We start from the raw sequence: 25056 nt of genomic DNA on the forward strand, positions 1-25056 counted from the left end.
TTGAAAAAAATCCAAAAACTGAATCGGCGAAAAAAAAAATTTAATCATCGAACCTGGTCAAGTGCTCACTCAATTTCACGAAAATCGGTTGAGAATTGCGACCTGTAGAGAACATCCGGAAATAAGAAAGCATTTTTTCGCTACCGCTCGGTCAATTAGTATATTATTTATCTACTAAGTCTTGCTTAAGGAACAGATAAATTGAAATAGTTTGCGGTTAAATTTTGGGGTACTTTGTGGCGATTTTACAGGTCTCAACGCAAGTCGGTATAGCCTTTAAATGATTTATTATGAAAATATTGGGTAGGTATAAATCTACTTAACTGGTTTAAGCAGCTTACTTTCACAGAAACACTTATCATAATTAAATTTCACTTGTTAAATTAATCGAAATATTAAACCATGTAATCTCCATAAATCCCTAAACCATTACAACACAAAATACGGCGCAAAATCCTATAATCCTCCAAAACGCCTACTCCCAGTGATCCAGGGGATACCTACTTTATAATTCATGGCAACATTTTAGACAGCTTACGTCATGTGATCTCGCAAAGCGCAGTTAATTATTTAAAGTGCCCGTTCTCATTTACTTCCTATCCATGTAGTCACAGGTAAATATTAAACGATAATAATAACATCTAGTCCCATGAGACACGTGTATCGTTAGAAATGATTTGTTAAACTTATACGTGAAGGACAGTGAAGGTTTTTATTTTTATCCAGATCCGACGGGTTCTGAAACTGTTTTTGCGTGGCTGAGTAGCAAAAATGCAAATACACAGAATAATAACAATAACTAGACCCTTTCTCTCAAATAATTCTTAGATAAAGTTCGCATCATAACCAGTAATAAAGTATCTAAGTGGGTAATATTTAATTATATTTTCTAGCTCTTAATCGGATATGAAAACCTATTCGGTACCTAATTAAATATTTCGGTTATTTAATTAAAAGAATCTAGTACGAAAACTAAGTTTTAAAATTATATCTCTTTACGAAGAGCGCTTTTAATTAAATCCACCATTTTATTGAGCATAAAAAGTTTGCCGTATGAAATTAAATTAATTTGAAACGATTTTTTTCTTCTCTATTTACTCCAGATTCTGGAGTCCAGAAGAGATTTAATAACGAGAAGGACTTTTTCTCGTTTTGCTTCAAGCGCTATGTTGAACAAATTAATGTAGCTTTGTCTTTCTTTCCGACTATATTATAGTCACGTTATTCTTTATTTTAATTGTCTTTAATAGTATTAAAAATAGGTACGAAAGTACTGAAGAAAGTAGTTTAACAAATTTACTTATAGTAGCGCGAGCTACTCGCTACGAGCGTAGGCGATTACGCGGTTTTCCCGTTTTTAGCGACAAGCGCCTACGAACAGCGACACACGAGACGATACTACAGTATTGCAAAATATTTAAAAATAAATAATGGAATCTCTTGTCTGAAGTCTTCGTCTCAGTCGTATACTCGTGTCAGAGTAGTCGTGGGCATTGCGGTCATTATACGGCCTTTTTCATTGTTTCATGCTTCTATTTCATTCCGCACGTAAGCTGAGAGTTTTCACTCGGTCGGTCCATCGCATAGAGGGCCGCAATCTGGGTCTTGTGCCATCCACTCTGCCCTGAACAACAAGTCTCTCTAATGGCGTCGTCTTCCCTGCGCGTTACGCGTAACCTGACCGAAGTAGCTAAAGGCTGGTTTTAGTGTCACGCGGACCGTCCGTGCGGATCGCTCCGCACCGCCAAATTGTATGACGTTCGTCCACGTGGACCACTGTAAAACGCTCTATTAGTGAATCTATAGGTCCATGAATACCAAAAGCTAGACTTACCCACTCAACTGATTCTCCTCCTGTGCATATAACGAGTATGCCTACTTATTACTTAAATAAGTCATCACATAAATTTCCATTATTGCCATTAGTTTACATAAAACGCAACGTTTTTAATTTAAAATTCGATCATCAAACGCAAAAGAAACTTACGGAGCTGCATTGAAAAAAGGAAGAACGGCAAAAAAGAAAAATAACGAGAATAAAGGTTCGTTCGATTTATTGTTGAAGTAGCCTGGGAGTAATGAAACTGAATAATGCATGCTGTGAAAATTGCCGTGGACTTAGGGTTGCAGCGGTTTGAAAATTCAACGTGGATGTAAATATTTAAGAGGACTTGGTGACCCTTTGAAGAACTAATAGGGGATAGAGGCGGGTAATAGGAAAATGAGATATCCATGTAACGATTCCTAGTTTTAGCGGCTGCGGTATACCGGTATACATGTTTTCCTTTTTACTTTAAGGTGATATTCGCATGGCAACTGCAGCTGCATTACTGTGGCAGCATAACGACTGCTGCGTGGACATGTCCGTTGTAACTGTTATCATCATCATCTTCCTACCGTGTATCCCAAAAAATATGTTTTTTTCGGTTAATTTTACAAATAATTTGCTGAGTTTTTAGACCTCCACTGATGAACAGCTGCCGCCGAACGCCGAAATCTAGAATGGGTTTCGTTAATCTATAAATTGTATACATTTTTCGGGGTATTTCACCGTCTAATAACGCAACACCTAGGACGTAAAACTGGGAAGACCAGCAAAAAAAAAAGAAAACATTGTATGATATCCATGTATGCCACCCCTGCAAAAGGTGCCAGCGCCGTAAGAGATTCGCGTGTGAACACACAGCGATTAGGTTTTCATGAAGCTTTGACGGCGATGCGCTTTCTGCCCAGAACCGATGAATAACATTACCGAGTGCCCCGATATTGCTTCTGAAACCTTCCACATTTTAAATAAGAACCAAGAAAGAGGAATCACATTACAAAATAAGCTTATTTAGTATTTTTGAATTTTATAACAGAAACCAAAATATATTATTAGTCATCGATTTTTTACCGGATTAGTAAGTTGAGTTCTCTTGTGATTGTTGGCATTGTTTTTATCTTTTCTAATATGCCTCCTTTCGTTTGTGTGCTCTATACCCACAGAGCTTTATTAAATGCTTGATCAATAAATATGTAATATTTGTGTATGTTTGCGCTTTTGTTTTAACAAAAAAACATTTAATTCTATAATTATCATACCCGTTACGGAGTTTAGATACTACAGTGTGCCTATAAAAATATAAATCCATCGTTCAATAGAAATGGCCAGCGAGAACCATTATGGTAATCCTCTTACCTCACAGCCACACTATTACTGAACTCACAACACTTTAAAAAGCGAAACATCCATTGAAGTTAAAACTTTATAAAACTTTCTAGCGTTCCAAGAAAGCAAGCAATGTGTATTGTACAATTCGGAAATACGCAAGATTGTAGAATTTTAAGATATTATAATACGGTGTAAGTAGATGGAGTTCAGGCAAAAGGTGGATGCTGCATTAAATAATTGGGCCATAATTTTTAGAATTAACACCGTCTATAAGGAGCTTAGGTGCGTCGGCACTTTCCGCTAGCCTTAATGTTTAAAGTAACTTTGTAGTCTAATCACGGACTCAACATAAAGAGCAGGGGAGGATTACCTAATTAAGAGCGTTACTGCCATTTTCTTCCGTTCGGGCGTCATCGTATAAGATTCCTAACCTTTTTTTAGGATCCACTATCCGAGCGCTGCCAACAACAGCTTAAAACTAAATCCACACTGGCCGTCTGTGCGTCTGCATTACGTAATATTACTGTAGTACTTCGTAAAATAACGTGATCTACATTCATTATGTGTATCTTTAGAAATATAAAATGTAATTAATTTAACCAGTTGAGCACGAGTCAATCCTAAAGAAAGTATTTGATAATTGTTAAATGATTCCAAGGGCGACATTCATTATTTAAAGTCTGATGATGATTCTAAAGTCGTCACGCTGCGATAGAGACGTACTCTTTCTGCCTAAATCAATGAGATTATACTCTGTACCACTTTTTTTAATCGAGTACCTTACAGGTTTTTTAAGGCTGCGTCACACAGGCGCGTTTTCTGGGCGGCGCGTGAGCGGGGCGTGAGCGTTTTTTGTGTAAAAGCAACGCGTCCCGCTCACGCCCTGCCCGGAAAACGCGCCTCTGTGACGAAGCCTTTAGACTTAACCATTAGAGTGCTGGAACGATGTAATTAAATTACCTTAAAACTGATATAACTCACAAGCCTGATTTTTTTGCTATCGGATAATGGCGAAAAAGATTTTTTCTACTTGTCGACTGCAATGCTTAAGATAAGATAAGATAAGATAATCATTTATTGCATAATTATAGGTGTTACAGAAAGGTGGATTACATAATATGTATTTTAGTGGACTCACTATAATTTGCCTGTCAGGCGTACAATATTTGTTTACTTAAAATCTATATTAACTAATAACATTGCAAATAGTTAATATAGATATTTCTATATTAACTATTTGCAATGTTTGTAATTGCCATATTAAGACTTGAATTAAGACTTCGTATACCAAAGTGAAATCGCATACTTTTTTCACTATGGGACCCCAACTCAACTATAATATTTATTTCGATACTGTTTAGGCAACTATAATACTCATTTCGATACTGTTTAGGCAGCTATAATATTCATTTCGATACTGTTTAGGCAACTATAATGAAATTGACCAATCGAAAGCGCGGAGCAAGTACCAGGGCCTCGATGAGTTACGAGAAGGTGTCGTTGACCAACTGGCCGGGGGCGCGGGGCGCGGGGACCGGGTCACGTACGAGTATGAAGGTATCGCGGCTGCTCGCGCATCTTAGTTGTATACTTTTGGTTTTTTTACCTACATATATGATTCTTCTACTAGTTTTAAGTATTTTTTTGTTGACTCGTAGAAAAAGTATTGTATACAATAGTGATATAATCAAGCTTTTCAATCTCGTACCTTCCTTAGGCAACTCAGCAAGCTTCGTTGCCTAAACACGGTACTCGACTGAAAAGCTCTCCATTATATCACGATTGTATAAAATACTAGTTGGGGAAAACCGGGGATGAAAATGTACATAGGTATGTGACATTAAAAGTGGGCATCAGGATGGAAGGGAAATCATATGCAATTACTATTACCAGGATTTATTTTATTATACATACTAACAACTACTTACATACCCATTAAACCATATCATGGTTTGTGTTACCTGTGGACCTGCCCGGGCTGTATACTCAGCGTGCCTGCCGCAGCCTCGTTACCCTCGCCACCAGACACCATTTCCATAGCAGGATATTTAGTACAGCACAAATTGCTTGCCATACAGTGTGGTAACGCCAACAGTATGTTTGGCACATTTAAGCAGCTAGCTAGCTTTAATTTTAAGTACGTATGCTTATTTCTATATAAACCCTTAAAAAAATCAATCAATAAAATTACAAATTAAACCAATCAAGCGTTCGATACCTGTTATAGGTTTGAAATGTTCTATGTGTGTAGGTACACACATATAACATTTCAATATTAATTAGGTACTCTGCTAGTAGTCAATGAGGCATACCGGCAATCTCGACAGGTTGTAAATTAGTAATTGCTATTGAGTGTACCTATCGACGTCAATAATATATTTACACTTCTGCGCCTTAATCCATTGTAATAAGGCGATTACTGTATACATAGTTTTGATTCAGATCATGGTACCCGAGGAAGCTATTATTAGATATTGACCGAGATTGATCCCAATGCGGTATTCGCATTATGATTATAACTCCCTCGGGGGTGATTTATATACTTAGAAGTACTTAAGAAGTTGTTTTCACATTATTTGTAAATGTGATTTAAGTTATTAAGTATAAAAAAAAATTAATAATATTTCAGGTGAAATTCAAAAAAATCAAACTTCAAAAATTATGAAATATATAAAAAAATTTTTACTTCATAACTAAAATGGCTTTTATTAAATTAATTACTTAAAAACATTGAAACTAACTATGAATTAAAGATTTAAAAACTAAACTAAAATTAAAATAAATTAAGTACTTAAGATAAATTATATAGTTTCATTAAAATATTACGCGTTTTAAGCCGTGAAACCAATGGTAACGTTCGTTTTTTTTTATAAATTTTGCACGTATGTATGTGTAGTATCTTTGCGGCTATGTATGTGTAAATGTTTCAAATACCTATACATAAACAAATGTTATTTATGTAAGTAGTAAATACATGTACTAGCATCTCTGATTATTTCTTATTTGATTAAAAGGTAACATAAGGAAATACCTAAAATAGATAATTTTAACGATATTGATATTTGATGTGTTTTATGTTTTGTTTGCTCAATAAAGTTGTTTACTAGGTAAGTACTTTCGATAGTTAAGTAATCAATTACGTGTCTCTTTAATTAACAACATTAGTTGAATAAACAATAACGTTTAATCTACCTATTTGTGATATTTATTGATTGCAGATATTTTATTTATTACTGTAATTTAATATTTTACGTTCTTCGACAAACCTAGGTTTACATCTGAAAGTTGGTTGGAAATTATTAGGTACAGTAAATACTTTTTTGTACAAAAAGAAACATAAAACATGAAAAAACACACAATTATTTGTTATTGAACGAGGGTTTTACTACCGTATAGTTTAAAGGAGATACCTGTTTATTTAATTAAACAGTGTATCCTCGTATTTATTGCTGGCTTCGCAACGTTCGGTTCTTGTGTACACCGCTGTGCACATAAATCTTGCCAGTGTTTGTATTACCGCCTAACGAACCCGCTGCGTCTAACTTGCATCTCTAGTGGTGTGTCCTGGGAATATTGGGAATTTCTGGTCTATGTGGACGATTGTAACAAGGGGGTTGCGTAATTATTTATTATTGCATTCAATAACACCGTGACTTTACATATAGTAAGATTGCATTACTGACATATACATTGTACTTACCTATTAAATTTTAGTTTAATAAAGAACTGAATTCATTCAAATGCAGCCTATCCAGAAATATGTCGGTGACGCTTAGAGTTAAAGTTATGGCCTAAGTATACAGATTCCGGATTCATTTACGACTCTTTTACTCTGGGACAAATAGTATAATAGGTATGTAGTTTTGCGGGGCAATGTAATAAGCATGTATTGTACTTATATTAAATAATGTACTTAGTAAATAAATAAACAATATAAATTAACACATATTATTTGTATACATTATTATGTGTGCTATTTGCGGTCTAAATCAAAATAAAAAATGTTATACATTATTCCAAGACTGTCGTGAACATTTAATTATTTCCGGTAATATTAAAGCACATCACTATCTACCCTTATTCTCTGTACATAAGCTAATGCAATAAGCGAACCAAAGCGCATATGTTTTTACGTCATATTGGTTTTGGAAGGTTGCGTACCATAAGGTTGGTAGTAGGCATGTTTATATAACGGAGTCTTAACTTAGAGCTGTAAAGTGGAAGCTTCTGTTCGGTATCGCTTAGCTAATGGTAACTGTTTTTATGCATAGTTGAATATTGTAAACATAATTCATTATGATACTAGCACTAACATACTTAAGTAAAATATCTTCGCTTTTTAAAACACTATCAATAGCCAATGACCCAGTCATACCAAATCTCAATGTAGTCAGCGCATTTTACGGATCAAATATTGATATATTATATATCAATGCTACATATTTTATTTTATTTTACCACAGATTTTGGTGGTGGATAGTTTTCTATCCTGTTGCAATCGGGCATTTTTTCCATACATGTTTACTAGGCTTGCAATCGACAGGAGAAGATAAATCTTTTGTTGATAAATCAACAAACACACACAGCAAAATCAAAAGATTGGTGCGATACGAGTACCTACGGGTTTTGAAACAAACAAGAGACCGATGTAACAAAATATAGTCGTTCAATTCAATGGAAAACAAAATCTTGACAATATATCAAAATAATACAACGTTCTTTATTTAGGTATGAGTAGTACAGGCACCATGAAAATAAGACGAGACTCTTAGTTCAAAACTATTTTCAACAACATCAATCTGTGTTAGATTCAACAGGTAACTCATTCTATTATATTTCCACTTGCATAGCTTAAAACGAATATGAAAATTGAGCATCCTTCACTAAAAGCGGACCAGTTAAATATACTCGTAACCACAGTCGGGCTAAATGGATTCTATCGGGAATTTGAAGAGCTCGGTGCAATGTAGCCGAGTGAAATTTTAATGTGATTAAAGGCAAACTTCACAGAATACGCGAGTGGCGCAAGGCGTGGGAAATCACAGTCAAATAACACTACCACTAGAACTATATAATTACCTACTATTGTTTGTTCTATATATTTTAGTCATACCTATCACTCGATCCTATGGGAAGCATTGGGAGAGAAGCATGCTCTATGGCAAGCGTAGCATTCTTTCACGAAAACGACAAAGAAAAATAACAAGTTTGTTCATACTGTCATAGAAGGTAGCATCCTATAGAAGTGGTCTACGCGTGCCTCCGTGAGGGACAAAACATATAAATTCGACCAATCATAGCATCGCATTGCGACGCTATGATTGGTCGAATTTATTTGTTATGGTGGGCAACAAATAAATTCGACCAATCATCCATACTAATTTATGGTGGGGAATAAAAACAAAAGTGAGACTGTGACAAGGACAAACAATAATAGCGCTTTCGCTGCTACTCCTACTGAAAGATACATAAGACTATCCCGTTCTGTCAGTTATCCCCACCACTCATGCCCAATCCAGTTATAGGTACTAGATTCATGAGTTTGTTCTTTAATTAGCACACCATTGGCAATCGAGCTCATACAATCTGTCTCTATTGCACTAATATGGAAGAGTGACAGAAAGACAATAGTGTTTCGTTTCGTTTTCTGCAAACGATTGCCATCTTGGCATTAAACAGTCAGTAAACTTTAAGTTTTATATACCTACTTACCCATTAAATTTTTAATCCCAAAAGAATAATGTGAATTTGAATTTAATAAAATAGCCCACACAAGATCATGCTAATGTAAAAGATTTATTTTTACTTGGACCAACCGCCGAACAGGAATAGGTAAAATTGAAAACGAGTCGGATGGAAATTTTATTCAATGGGGAATAAATTGTTAGTTTTAACTGAAATTTACGATCGGACCCTGGTTTGTTTATTTATGAAGTTTAAGGGATGATGTAGGGCGACGCGGTCGGGTTTGAGTTATCGCTCACTAGCACAGAATTATGAGGTTGAAAAAATATCGAAACCTACCTAATTCGTTCAACATAATGATTAATATTGTGTATTATATGAGCATCTACGTATACATTGTATGTAAAAAATATTGAATAAAAAATGTTACTTATGTCGAGTCACCAAAGCTATCGTCAACGCTGCAGCAGCCTGCACTACGTACTTCAGTACGAATGTACGAGTACAGTAATGGTTACACATCATTGGCTTAATTCGGTTCATTCCATTTGCTCTAATGAATCGATCTGAAGCTGTTTTAGTGTACTTATTATGAAAAATAACGGGTATGAATTTCCAATAATGCAAATCGAATTCCAATCAATAATCGTTTAGGCCGTATTTATGAAATTTAGTTTTATATTTAGTCTAAAAGGATTAAATAAACTAAAAATCATATGGCAGAAATCGAAAATTATGACATTCATTGATTGGGGCGGTACAAAGTTCGCCGGGACCACTAGTATTGTAGGTAGTAGCGGCGCAACCGTTATGTGTTTTACATACACATAACGGTTGCGCCGCTACTTCTTATCCCGGGAACTTGGTTTTAGATGCCAAGACTTCTAAAATAACCTTTATAAAAATAGGTTGGACTTACCGCTGCCGCCAAATAGACAGGTTCTAAAAGAGTACCAAACATTGCGTACCTATTATTAACCTTTTCTAAATTAGGTAAATAGGTATCTAGGTATACTAAATTCGAAAACAAATATACATTCAACAAATAAAGGCTTAGTAACGAGATATTTTCAGTTCGTAGCGTAGATTCAACTAGCATATTGGGATGTATCGGATTGACCCCTTTGGCTCACTTCCAAAATTAAAATATCAAAGAATTTACTTCGTTAGCCGAGTATGCGATTCGTATTTAACTGAAACAAAGCTAAACTTTTGTATAAAGCTTTTTATTCAATCTCAGCCTAGTTCTGTACTTACCTATGCGTTCGAAGTACGTGTTGTTAGATCAATTGTTTCCCCGCGATTCAAAGTAATCCCAGTTTTATCATAACATGATATTTTACCTACTACTTGTTCCAACTTATGTTTCTATACTTTCTATGTGCTGCACATCTATCAGTTCGCTATCTTATTATCTATCTTATCTTATCTCTTATCTTATGATAAAGCAACACAATCTTAAATCCGTTTGCCTTGTGTCTATCGCACAAAGGGTCCCCGGATGCCTGGATATGTTTGACATTCAAATCGAATTCTGTTCCGGACCGATGCGACCGCATCAATGAAGCTGCGTTTATGAGGCTACCGGATTAATGTGATTACGGCTCCAATGATTTCTGACTCCGTCAGTGCTCTCATACTATGACGAGTGATTCAATCTGATTTGTCTGCTTATTTTAGTTGTGCATGCACAAGCACATGCAACATAGGTCAAGAGAATCATAGGTAACTCAAGGATTTATTGCCATCAATCCGTGGCCGAACATGAGTGGTTTTATAAAATTTAATTGGGTACTTTCCTCCTCTACTTAAAATAAATTATTTCACACCGTCCACGAAAGCACAAGATAATTATGGATTTAGAAAAACATAGATAGCAGTTATTTTTAAATACTATTTCTATTTAATAAATTGGATTGAAATATAAAAAGTAGATGAGTTGACCGTGACGTCACTACACACGTTTTCATATAAATTCCATATCAGAAAATCGTTTTGACAGTTCTAAAAAAGAAGCTGATTTGACTTGTAGGAAAGTAGCAAATTATACCTACACATGGTTGCCCATGTAGGCTAAATAAAAAAAAACTACTTATAGTTGATACTTGGAACATTTTAATATTATTTCACATACTTACATTACTAGTCAGTAACAAAAATGCTATTTAAATTATCCGTTCAGAAATACACAATATAGTACCTATACGGAAACATTTTTCTAAAGACAGCTATTATTAATATAATGAACATTCATCGCTGTTGAACTTTATGTTAAAAACATACAATACGGCTCATTTCATGAAATTGTATAATTGGCAGTTTTAATCATAGTTATAGACGTAAATGGACAATTCCGCGGATTAATGTAGATACATGAAGGTACAGATTCTAGTGATCTCTATCTTTACAATATCGATAACACACAGCATTCATGAACACGATTTTAGAAACGAGGTACTTATATCGATCTTATTCCGCCACCATTTGAACTTTCCCCCAGTTGTTTTATATGTATAGGAAAAGTATTTTTAGAAGGTATAGTATCCCATTACCGGAGTGTTATCGATGAAATAGGCACGTCTATTATTTGCTAGTGTACAATTTTTCAGCACAAACTTTTGTATTTCGTTTTATGTTGGCTCCAATGCAACATAGCTCATCTCATCAATAAACCATTCCAGCTTACCCCAACGTACCTTACATTATCAAAACAAAAAATACAGAGACAAAGCCACAGGTTATTTGCTTGAAATCAGAAACGAAACAACATTTCGTTTGCATTTTGAACCTTATTACTCGTCTAGAATAAACACAGAAAGGATTCCTGGGACTCATTCTGCGACAGGTACAAGTCTAGTTTTACAAGAGGTTTTACTGTCCTTAACACGTTCACCGCTGAGTTACGGTCGTAGCGCTACGTCGTAACCGATAACGTGGGTTTCCCGGTAGGTAGAAGAAATGCTCCGTAGAGGAAACATGACAACGTGTCGTGATTAGCGGTGAATAAGTTACCATCGGCGCGATTCGGGAAATGATTCACTAGATATGAAATAGTAAAGATATGTGACGTTCCACGGCAAAAGGTACCTTATGGCGGCTGGTGCTTACGCTATTATTAACGCCGCTCCTATATTCAGCCGGGGCAATGGTACCTTTTGCCGTGGAACGTCACATATCTTTACTATTTCATATCTAGTAAATCTCTTATTCATTTTCCGAATCGCGCTACATAGCTGCACACTCGTAATAAAGACCTGCAACGATCCTAGAATGGGTCCCAGGACTTTGATTATCTAAATATTTACAGTACAACTATTTGACACAAACGCCTTGGTTTTACCTATCTTACGCTAATTGAAACATCAGTCTTTCAATAAAGATAATTTAAGTAAATATAAACGTTTTTTTTTATATAATAGTTGAGATCAACACTAAATTACTTCTATACTTCTACAAATAAGACTTATATTCCTTGCACGACCTAGTTCAGGTGAAAGAACATTTTTGCCAACAATTATTTAATATTATAATATCTCTCCCCAGAAACTATAGATCAAAGAAAATCCACGAGCATTTTAGACAATTCGTAACAATCAATAATTATTGTCTTAAATACACCAATCAATATATTCATATTTAACAGATAGGTATATAGTAAAATTATAGCGTTTATATATAATATAAATGAAAAATAAAAGATAGCAAAGATTTTGTTAGATCCATAATTTCTGACGGATTTCTGACTGATTAATTTATGAGATTATTCGAAGTGGTTTTTCAATCTGTCTAAATGCATTGGGTGTCACACAGATATTGAGGAATCATGCAAAATTTTACTATTCAAAGTGTATTTTGGTCATAAAGGGACAACAACTGAACACAGGGAATTAAGGTTGCGCCCACGATGTCTGTGTATTATTAAGCATTACGTTGATATGTCAGTTTGATTGTTCTATATTACGTAGGTATTTATGTAATACTTAGTACATTTGCATTTTTCTTTTCATAATCGTAATTTAATGCTTCAGTTGTTATCTGTGATGCGGTGTGCGGCAGTGTCCTGAAAATAAAGCAAAAAAAGGATTATAAGAAACCATAATGTTATAAAATCTCTGTGTTTGTCATAATGTTATATATGTGCTTGATTTAAATATCAGACCGATAATTATAATATAAAAAAATTAAAACAGCACTTTCGTTCTTACGTCACGTCATTCAAAAATTTTGCTGTCTTCTTGCCAATATTTCATGTAAGCTAGGTAGCTCATTAAATTTTACGAGGCGCGCTGGCAGCGCCAACGGCAGCTTCTAGCACTAATGACCGCTAATTGACCTGTTACCCAATTTGGCTCCAACGAGACAGTTGTGTACAACGTGAGTATACCGAGCGTAATTAATGACAAGGTGAGGTCAACACCTACAACACCTAGCAACACAACACCTAGGGACCTATTTGACTCGAGAAAGGACAATAGGCGACTTGGATTAGAGGCGAAGTTTGTGAGATTGCGCAATTACAAATGGTGTTGGTGCCTTTGTGCGTATTCTACCAAGTTTGACAATTTCGCATCACTTCTGTCACATACAAGGTGTCCCAAGAAGTAGTGATATACTGAAGCTGGGAGGTAGAGGACCTACAGGGCTATCTGAATCACCCCCATGTATGTTCCGCGATTTTTCGTATTTTCGGAGTTATGATTTTTTTTAATTTTTCACCTATCGCCGAGTACGATGAGACTTTTATTTATGGTGACGTGAATTATTGCGGTAGATGCTTGATTTTTTTTGTGTGCTAAGCTGATAGATAGGCCAATTCAGTATGGTAACATTTACTGTCGTTAGATCTATGAATGGAATTAAAAAAAATTTAATGCCAAGAAAGATAAAATTACCCAGTATGTTTTATTTTTTTAAGCGCCCTTGAAGTTGTGAACATACTGGGTAATTTTATCTTTCTTGGCATTAATTTTTTTTTTTTAATTCCATTCAGAGATCTATTAACGATAGTAAATGTTACCATACTGAATTGGCCTATCTATCAGCTTAGCACACAAAAAAAATCAAGCATCTACCGCAATAATTCACGTCACCATAAATAAAAGTCTCATCGTACTCGGCGATAGGTGAAAAATTAAAAAAAATCATAACTCCGAAAATACGAAAAATCGCGGAACATACATGGGGATGATTCAGATAGCCCTGTAGGTCCTCTACCTCCCAGCTTCAGTATATCACTACTTCTTGGGACACCCTGTATACTCACTCACTCATCACTTCTATGTTTCAGGGAAATATGGAGGTGGTTCTTTTTAAATGCCAACAAGACGAGCTAAAGTACCTAACTACCTACTGAACGTTAGTAGTAAAATTAATTACTAATTCTTATTGTATAAATTAAAGTTGCAGCTTTATTATTGAAAGGTAAAATACTTGGCGCCAAGTTCCAACTCACCATAGATTTATGAAACAATAGCCCAATTTGTAATATTTTAATGTAGTTTTTTTTTGAAACTCTAGGTCCATGGGGTCCCAGCGCGCATAAGTTGTTCGCAGAAATCGCGAAGCGTCTGGTTGACGTAACTGGTGACCGAAGAGCTGGCGGCTACCTCGCACAACGTATCAGCATTGCGATACAGCGAGGAAATGTCGCCAGCATCCTTGGTACAATGCCTTAGGGGCCTATTTTAGATTTAAGCTAGTTTTTAATTTCTTTTAGTAATACACTGTATATATCTTGTTTGTAAATAAATGTTTTTTTTTAATATAAGGTGGAAATTGATCATGATTGTGGTGGTAATTAGACGGGTTGAGGTGATTTCCTAATTTAACAGAAAGTAAACACTAAAATAGTTTAACTTGGCTGACCGTTGAACGAAATCTTACTTCGCGGAATCGCTGACATAGTAGCTTTCGAAGTGCTGTCACTGTCATCCGACTCGGAGCGAGCCTGGAAGCTGGTCTCTGTTGACAAAAAAAAATATACGCGTCGACTTGAGAACCTCCTCGGTTTTTTCGTCGGTTAAAAATGGGATTCGTTAAGACATCTAACATTTTTCAGAACGTGGATTTGAAAACTGAAAAACGCTTTCGATCACAATTATATACATATTTAACAAGAATTATGGGAATTTAAAAACTTAGGTACTTAATGCTTTTGCTTGATTTTAGTGCGGGCGACATGTGCATGACGCAAGAGCCTAGTGGCATTATTCATAAACGCATTACTGGATGAATTAGCTATGAATAATTTGTCTTCATCTATCATTTTGATATAATGTACCTAATTGTAAGAAAGGGATAAAACAGAATTAACTAAATCCGGCCCGTTATACTGACAGACAACCTACAGTGTAAACCATTCATGGTAGGGCTTTTAAATTTAAAAATATACCTATTCTCACATTCTTTAAATGTTGATGAGCTACACTAAAAAAAAAATCCTAAGGTTAAAATAGGGTTCCTCTGTGCAGGCAAAAAAATCTCATTATTTTTTAGCTTTAATTCTGTTTTTCAATTAAGTAATTCTAATTTCCGTAACATTTGATTACGTGACCCGTTGACCGATTTTATTTTGAAGTCAAATAAAGCTACGTTTTTAGCCACTTTTCCCTAATAAAATTGGTGTCCTAAAGTGGGCAGCTAAAGCTTACTAACAAAAAGGTTAATGGTGCCAACAAAACGATCAATCAATTACCGAGCCCCAGGGATCTCTGAGACAGATTCATTAAACCAACCTCCTCTACGAAAAACTTACTTAAATGGAAGAAACAGTCATTAATTTTATCTTTTAATTAATCAAGATTAATAGACAGTATTTAATTTAAGAGGCTTTGGGAAAATTAATATTAATGTTTAAGAGTTGTAATTGGCGTTATGAAGTATAAAAAACATGTAATTTTTAATGAAATGAATGTAGTTTTTGAACAGATTTAAGTTCATGAAATATATTCAGACGGAGCAATATAACCAGTTGACTTTAATGTGATTAGAAAGCTTAAAGGTAGGTAAGTCAATAATTTTGTAAAATTAAAGAATATTTTTTCAATTTCTACTCTACCCAGAGTCTTACTCTAAGAGTTGAGTATAAAAATTTATACTCAACTCTTAGAGTAAGACTCTGGGTAGAGTAGAAATTGAAAAAATATGTAATACCAAAGCAATCATGGACTGTACTCCGAAATAGCAAAAAAAAATGGCTGTCCTAAATAAAATATCGACATATAAGTAATCGGCTAAAAATCATGAAAGAGCAGTTTTTGTTTTGACTTTGTTTAGGTACAAATTATTTAATTCGTTAATATTCCTCTTTTACACAATTAAATTAAAAATATAAGTCAGTTGCTATAATATCAAAGCACGCATTCAATATTTCTCAAAATATGCATCCTATTGATTTTAACGAGCGACTTAGGCGAATAAATAATATTTTAATAACAAACGTGAACATCTGTCACTTTACCCTTTTCAAGCGAATAAATGATTTATGATTTAGTTACATGAAGTTAGTGTACACAAGAGAAAAAAAAACAGTGATCGACCTCAACTTTCTCAAAGCACATCAATCACCTCATATACCTAACAATAGCTGCATTAGTATGGAGGACGGAACGCAAATCAAAGTGATTGGCAGCCTCCGCCTGGCAGTTGCCACCCGCATCCCGATTGGTCGAGCCAGCAACTATAACAATGGAGTCCCAAATGCAGCGTTGTCACTCTAGTTTTGTGCAGATTGTATGAAAATGGAAGAGACAGTCCGATCTATGCTTAGAATAGCATTCGAATAATAGCAATTTGACTCGCATTCGCAGCGCATTTCGTGCTTGTACTTAGGAATACATGTAGTCGAACTGGTCGATTGTTCAAACCTCATAGGTCAATAGTAATGATTCTGTTTCGGAAAATAACATGAGAAGAAGGTCAAAGGCTATGTTCAGTACATGGACGATGTCAAATTAATGGCTAGTCCTGTTGGACTACCCAACACCCTTCCCGTGTTGAGATACCCTTCCAGTAGGAGCAACAACAACCCTCGATATACACTTATCCCGCAACCACAGTATACACTTACGCTTATAATTAATTGTTTGTAAATAAATGTTTGTTATAGTAATTTAACGATAATAAAGACAAATGAGTACCTAAAAAAAAAAAAAAATTATAAGTAACTGAACCGTAGTACATACAACACATCTAACTACCTACATAAGTATTATGTATACCTAGTCATATCTATCTCTCCTAAGTCACAAAAGAGCCAACTCAGCCTCGACTACTGTTACCAGCTCTTCTTGAAATATGAGACCAACCGAATTTATCCCCGACATCCAAAGTGAAGATGTCTTAATTGAATTTCAGACTTCGCGCCTGGTAATTAAATTCTGAGTTCCTGTGTAAGTAGATTATTATAATATTTCGGGTTGATGATTAAAAGTTTGACGTTGTTGTCCCTGAATGTGTTGACAATGCAAAAGTTCCGGGGGTACCAGAGTTAGAGTTTTTGATGACGGTAAAATGTAATTGCCGTCATTCAGGGGACGGTATATGACGTTTTCGATTTAGAGCTCACTTTGTGCAATCAATTTGTTCAAGAAATGTTTAATAACTGCATTAAATTATACGTAAATTTGTTCACGAAGAAGCCGTGTACCGGCTCTTCACGGCATAATATTTTTTATTTGCTGTAATTCTCTACAAATCGACACTAAAAGTATCCAAAAATCAAAATATGGAGTTCCGTTTGAGCAACACGCATTACAGTTTTGCCTTTAACAGTAATTGAGTTGTTGTGTGATTTTGAAAGCTAGATAACTAAACTAGCAATAATTTATCTACTTATATTTTTACTCACAAATACAACACAGAAATTCAATCCCAAATGTAAACTTTCGTACAATTTCCATACATTGACGACATCACTCAAAATTCTTCTTCGAGTCAGATGGCCGCTGGCCTTGGATCGAAGCAGACGTGTACGTCGTCGAAGCTCGTTTTTGACATTATTTAGACATTTCATCATATACGCATACGAAAATGTATACCAGTAGATAAATTGTATTTCAAAAAATAGGGTAAATAAATTTATTTAAAATTTGATTTGTTGTTATTTACAGGTCGTAACGATCGAAAACAGCAGTAAACTATCCTAAAACAATACGATTACAATTGAATTTAAGTAACTTGTTCCTTCAAAACCCGCTTAAAATGAAAAAAGTTTAAGAGCGCTCCAACAAGAAAAGTCAAAATAATGCAAAATTGATGATATTCCTCGATGACATTCAGTACTTTAGGGTCATTATTAGAAACAATGAGTACTTGTTACGGTAAAAGCGTCTTCTTATCTTTAGGAATTACTTTTTAAATATTGGAAAAACGGCTTATTAAATTAGTAATGATTTTTTTTCTGATGGTTGTTTCCGAAAAACCACGTGAAGCACTAAATTGTGAGCTCGTATTTGTAAATGTTGAGAAGTTTACACTGGTAAAGCTGGCTATTTTGTATTACTAATACCCTGTACATTAGGAATTACTTTTGACATTTTTCCTAAATACCTTTGAGAAAGAGAAAATCGAAGAAAAACAAACTCAATTTTCTCTCCGAAACAAGTGTCAATTCCTACGAAATTCTACTTAATATCGAAGTCATTTTCATACTCAAGCAATCTGCAGCGTTTGCTTATACTGATGGTATACATTAGTGTTTATGAAATTCTACTATAATTTTTTGGCAATTTTTTGAAAACGACTCTAATATTACCGATGACGCGCGGTCGTGAGCTCAGTGCCGCGGCAGAGCTTGTAGAGGTAGGACGTGTGTCGGTCGGCTCCGCACGTTTTCAACAGCGACGACGAGGTTTTTTATCATTGTGTGCGGCAGGCGCCGTGTAAAATGCTATACTGTGTGCGTGACAGTACGTGTAAACGGCGACTGAGAAACTTTGATCCTAGTACTGTGTATTTGGTTTTATAGTATAGTATGTAACTACCGGACAGCATTAAAGATATTTGAAATGATCTGATATTTTATAGGTACTAAATTAAAAAATGGCTGAATACAAATGCTTTTGATGACATGTCAGAATCAGAATATATAGGTCTGATGATGGACCTGGAAGGTGGTCACCGGTACCAGTCAACCACGCAACTAAACCACTTCGTGTTTGGGCTCGTTTGATTCCTCTCAACGAGATCTTTGACACAAGATAGAACTCAGGGTCTGATGATGAAGCTGGAAGGTGGTCAACGGTACCAGTCAACCATGCAACTAAACCACTTCGTGTTTCGGCTCGTTTGATTCATCTCAACAAGATCTTTGACACAAGATAGTACTGAGGGTCTGATGATGGAGCTGGAAGGTTGGCACCGGTACCAGTCAACCACGCAACTAAACCACCTCGTGTTTGGGCTCGTTTTATTCCTCTCAACGAGATCTTTGACACAAGATAGAACTCAGGGTCTGATGATGGAGCTGGAAGGTGGTCACCAGTACCAGTCAACCATGCAACTAAACCACTTCGTGTTTGGGCTCGTTTGATTCCTCTCAACGAGATCTTTGACACAAGATAGAACTCAGGGTCTGATGATGAAGCTGGAAGGTGGTCACCAGTACCAGTCAACCATGCAACTAAACCACTTCGTGTTTGGGCTCGTTTGATTCCTCTCAACGAGATCTTTGACACAAGATAGAACTCAGGGTCTGATGATGAAGCTGAAAGGTGGTCAACGGTACCAGTCAACCATGCAACTAAACCACTTCGTGTTTCGGCTCGTTTGATTCGTCTCAACAAGATCTTTGACACAAGATAGTACTGAGGGTCTGATGATGGAGCTGGAAGGTTGGCACCGGTACCAGTCAACCACGCAACTAAACCACTTCGTGTTTGGGCTCGTTTGATTCGTCTCAACAAGATCTTTGACACAAGATAGTACTGAGGGTCTGATGATGGAGCTGGAAGGTGGTCACCAGTACCAGTCAACCATGCAACTAAACCACTTCGTGTTTGGGCTCGTTTGATTTGTCTCAACAAGATATTTGACACAAGATAGTACTGAGGGTCTGATGATGGAGCTGGAAGGTGGTCACCGGTACCAGTCAACCACGCAACTAAACCACTTCGTGTTTGGGCTCGTTTGATTCCTCTCAACGAGATCTTTGACACAAGATAGAACTCAGGGTCTGATGATGGAGCTGGAAGGTGGTCAACGGTACCAGTCAACCATGCAACTAAACCACTTCGTGTTTCGGCTCGTTTGATTCGTCTCAACAAGATCTTTGACACAAGATAGGACTCAGGGTCTGATGATGGAGCTGGAAGGTGGTCACCGGTACCAGTCAACCACGCAACTAAACCACTTCGTGTTTCGGCTCGTTTGATTCGTCTCAACAAGATCTTTGACACAAGATAGTACTGAGGGTCTGATGATGGAGGTGGAATGTTGGCACCGGTACCAGTCAACCACGCAACTAAACCACTTCGTGTTTGGGCTCGTTTTATTCCTCTCAACGAGATCTTTGACACAAGATAGAACTCAGGGTCTGACGATGAAGCTGGAACGTGGTCAACGGTACCAGTCAACCATGCACCTAAACCACTTCGTGTTTGGGCTCGTTTTATTCCTCTCAACGAGATCTTTGACACAAGATAGAACTCAGGGTCTGACGATGAAGCTGGAACGTGGTCAACGGTACCAGTCAACCATGCACCTAAACCACTTCGTGTTTGGGCTCGTTTGATTCGTCTCAACAAGATCTTTGACACAAGATAGTACTGAGGGTCTGATGATGGAGCTGGACGATGGTCACCAGTACCAGTCAACCATGCAACTAAACCACGTCGTGTTTGGGCTCGTTTGATTCCTCTCAACGAGATCTTTGACACAAGATAGTACTGAGGGTCTGATGATGGAGCTGGAAGGTGGTCACTGGTACCAGTCAATCATGCAACTAAACCACTTCGTGTTTGGGCTCGTTTGATTTGTCTCAACAAGATCTTTGACACAACATAGTACTCACAGGGTCTGATGTGCAGCTGGAAGGTTGTCATCCCAGACACGAAGTGGTTTAGTTGCATGGTTGACTGGTACCGGTGACCACCATTCAGCTCCATCATCAGACCCTGAGTATCACCTAGTGTCCAAGATCTTGTTGAGACGAATCAAACGAGCACAAACACGAAGTCGTTTAGTTGCATGGTTGACTGGTACCGGTGACCACCTTCCAGCTCCATCATCAGACCCTGAGTCATATCTTGTATCAAAGATCTTGTTGAAATGAATCAAACGAGCCCAAACACGAAGTGGTTTAATTGCATAGTTGACTGGTACCAGTGGCCACCTTCCAGCTCCATTATCAGACCCTGAGTGTCACCTAGTGCCAAAGATCTTGTTGAGACGAATCAAACGAGCCTAATCATGTTACTACATGGTTGATTGGTATCCGTGACCACCTTCATCATCATCATCAGGCTTCATCATCAGATGCTTAGTATCAGCTCGTTTCTAAACTTAAGATACAAATTAAAGGTTTTATTATATAGCTAAAATAGTTTCACTATACAACCTATACCATATGCAATGACGAATAATTTTTAAGAAAAAAAAACCGACTTCTATGCGGCCCGGTGAAAGATTATTGTAGATGGTGCGCTATGTAGAAAAGGAAGCATTTCGTTTCTGTAAGGCTCGCAGTTCTAACCTAACCTAACCCACTTTTGTTCGGTTCTGTGAGGATAGCAGTTCAAACCTAACCTAACCCACTTAACGGCGCATGCGGTGCGGTGTACGGGGGTGTTTTCCAGGTCAAGGTCCGGGTCTGTGTCCGAGTCCGGGTCTAGTCCAGGTCCGAGTCCGAATCCGAGTCCAGGTCCGGGTCCGGGTCCGAACCGGATCCGGGTACGAGTCCGGATCTGGATCCGAGTCCGGGTCCTAGTCCAAGTCAAAGTCGAAATTCAAAATCACCAAACATGTACTATGCGTCGTTGAAGAGTTCTGTTCTGATCATCATCAGCAGTTCCAGTTCATCAAATGCGACAGTTTTTAATGTTAATGCTTTATTTTATGATGAAAATACAGAAAATTCTATACGTGTGCCTTTAAGATTTGAGGAGTTCCCTCGATTTCTCATGGATCCCATGTTCAGAACTTGAGCTTGACATAAATATGGCTTAAAAACCTAACTTGCTTAACAAACATAACGAAAAGAAAAAATCGCCAAACGCGAGCTATGCGTCGTTAAAGAGTTTCGTTCTGGTCATCATCAGCAGTTACACTTCCTCAAATGTTACTTTTTAAATGTATATGCTTGATTTGTTGATTAAAACACAACAATCACTATATGTATGCCTTTAAGATTTGAGGAGTTCCCTCGATTCCTTATGGATCTCATCATCAGAACTCGAGCTTGGCAGAAATGTGCCTTAAAAACTAAACTTGCTTAACAAACATAACGAAGAGGACAAATCGCCAAACGTGAACTATGGGTCGTTGAAGAGTTCTGTTCTGATATCATCAGCAGTTCCACTTCATCAAATGCGACAGTTTTTAATAAAAATGCTTGATTTTCTGATGAGAATACAAAAATCTCTATACGCACACCTTTAAGATTTGAGGAGTTCCCTCGATTCCTCATGGATCCCATCATCAGAACTCGAGCTTGACAAAAATGTGGCTTAAAAACTTAACTTGCTTAACAAACATAACGAAAAGGACAAATCGCCAAACGTGAACTATGCGTCGTTGAAGAGTTCTGTTCTGATCATCATCAGCAGTTCCACTTCATCAAATGTCACGTTTCTGAATGTATATGCTTGATTTGTTGATAAAAACACAAAAATCACTATATGTATGCCTTTAAGATTTGAGGAGTTCCCTCGATTCCTCATGGATCTCATCATCAGAACTGGGTTTTGACAAAAACGGGACCAATCTGTATGCATATACATCCAGTAATGACGGAGATATGGAGTAACAAATATAAAAAAAATAAAATAAAAAAAATAAAAAAAAACATACAACCGAATTGATAACCTCCTCCTTTTAGATTTGGAAGTCGGTTAAAAATGAAAATAAGCGAGTACCTAAGTAAGTACGTATAATTTCTTTCTAGTAATAATGACCTACATAAGTATGTATATTTGCACTGGATTTAGTATTTTCGTACCAAATAACATTTTTAGGACTTTGATATTAAAGTACAGTTAGTGTTGTTATGATTGATTTCAATGTGCTTCACGATCGGATCAAGAATGTTTAATCCATCATTGTAGTGCGACCGAGGGAAAATGCGGTGGAAGGGTTCGGCGACCTGAGCTCGCGGGGCCTGCCGCAGCGCGTAAAATACCTAAACTCGCTCATCCCCGAAATGTAATAGCACTCTTAAAGACTCGTTTTACTGATTGGGATTGATTTTCATTATGCTGGTATCAATTTTGCGTCATTAAAAAAAAGTATATGACTTCTGTACGTCAATGACATTTGATGTCAATTGTAATCTTGTATTTACGTTAGAGAATATTATATATTCATTTAAATATTACTTACCTATTAATACGAAGCGTAATTCGTTTAATACCTGAAAGTCTTAGTGTCTACACCTACTTTGTTGCCGTTCGTTCCGTCTATATGTGTGCGATTACGTGCTGTTCTCAATAATCAAGAAACAAGCCATAATCTTCAAGAATAAAATAACAGCAAGACCAGCATTTAGTACTAACTAGTTTTTGCGGATTTGGAGACAAGAGATGAAGCTTACAGGCTAATACCGCTGCGGTCTGGTTATTGTTATGTGTATATATCGAGTATTATATAAATTTACTATAAAATAACAATGTTTTATTTCAATGACATTATGTGCGTAGGTATGTATGTTTCGGTGATTATAAGAATTTTGTCCACACAATAATTGTGCAAAGCAGAGACTGCATCATGCTTTCTTTACGGTATAAGCGGTATGGTACCGTTATTATTTATCAATACCGGTTCGTTTTGAAGGTAAAACTATACCGGTTGAAATACAAAGTACGGTACCGGTATAAAATTACAGCAGGGACAACCATTTTTATAGGTGTACAGTCAGCTGCAGAGAAAAGGTACGACCAGATAGATAATTGTATGCAGGGGTGGTACCTTTTCTCTGCAGCTAGCTGTACCTAAACCATCATTGACCGAGCGTTGGCGAAGGTCTCCGTTTCAACTTGGGCAAAAATGCTTTCGTATGTCCGAATTCTTCTCCTTTGCATATCACATTTCTCAACTGATTCTCGTGAAAATTCGGTAGTCCGATATAATTACTCGGTTTCTTTTTTTTTGAACAATTTAAAATAGGCAGAAATTGTCATAAAGGACTTAAGCGCCAGTAGGGTCTGTGACACTTAAGACCACTGCGATTATTAGGTACTAACTGGCCCCTATTTCACCACGACCACGGTGACAGGTGCGACAGTTGTCGACATCACTGTTGCTGACGTCACAGGCCTCCATAGGCTACGGTAACCGCTTACCATCGGACGGGCGATGTGCTTGTTTGCCACCAACATTTTAATAAATAAATAAACTCCATTATATTGCCACTAAAAAATTCTTATTTTGCGAAGCTAATGACAATTGTCACAAGAAACACGGCAACTGTATCGAAATTGCGACACAGAACTCATTTCCTGTCAAGACTTACCGAAAATTCTTTGAAAAATCTTGTGACAACAAGATTTTTTCGCGAGAGAAATGTCTGTTTTATCCGATATAATAAAGTTTTTTTTTTAATAATAGGTACAATGACGGTGGCAAACACGAATACGGCCCGCCCGATGGTAAGCGGTAACTGTATTATTAAATTGTACAGCGGGACTTAATCGCGTATCTAAGTTTTAAGATTTACCTCCGACGTTTCGAGGACGGCGTTGTCCCCGTGATCTCGGAGAAGACTGGCTTAAGTTGACATCAGCATCTTCTAACCGCGCGAGTTTTTCGAACTACCCGCACTTGGTCTTGTTTATCCGCTTGAACGTTTTGCGGTTCCGTTGTACAATTTAATAATGTGTAAAAATCGTGAAAGTTTAAATCAGTGTTAGCGGTAACTGTAGTCCATGGATGCCTATGGCGTCAATAACAGTGATGTTTTTGTCGTACCTGTCACCGTGGTGAAATAGGGGCCAGATTACGCCGCGCCGCGTGGAACGTGAGGTGCATTGGGGTAAATGCATACCATTCACTCAAGGAAAATAATC

The 25056-nt window shown here is 36.8% G+C and overlaps 1 protein-coding gene across 1 annotated transcript in view; it reads right to left on the reverse strand.

Annotated features, from left to right (window-relative positions):
* Positions 1-12851: 12851 nt before the first annotated feature.
* Positions 12852-25056, reverse strand: part of LOC134659845 (cell adhesion molecule Dscam2-like) — a 65995-nt gene continuing 53790 nt past the window's right edge. The window contains exons 31-32 of the mRNA XM_063515556.1: positions 14723-14800; positions 12852-12899 (exon numbers count right to left, since the gene is read on the reverse strand). Coding sequence (XP_063371626.1) covers positions 12871-12899; positions 14723-14800 — 107 coding nt within the window. The 3' untranslated portion in view covers positions 12852-12870. The remainder of the gene's footprint in view (positions 12900-14722; positions 14801-25056) is intronic.

This window comes from Cydia amplana, chromosome 2 (assembly GCF_948474715.1).
Source record: "Cydia amplana chromosome 2, ilCydAmpl1.1, whole genome shotgun sequence".
Classification (NCBI taxonomy): domain Eukaryota; kingdom Metazoa; phylum Arthropoda; class Insecta; order Lepidoptera; family Tortricidae; genus Cydia; species Cydia amplana.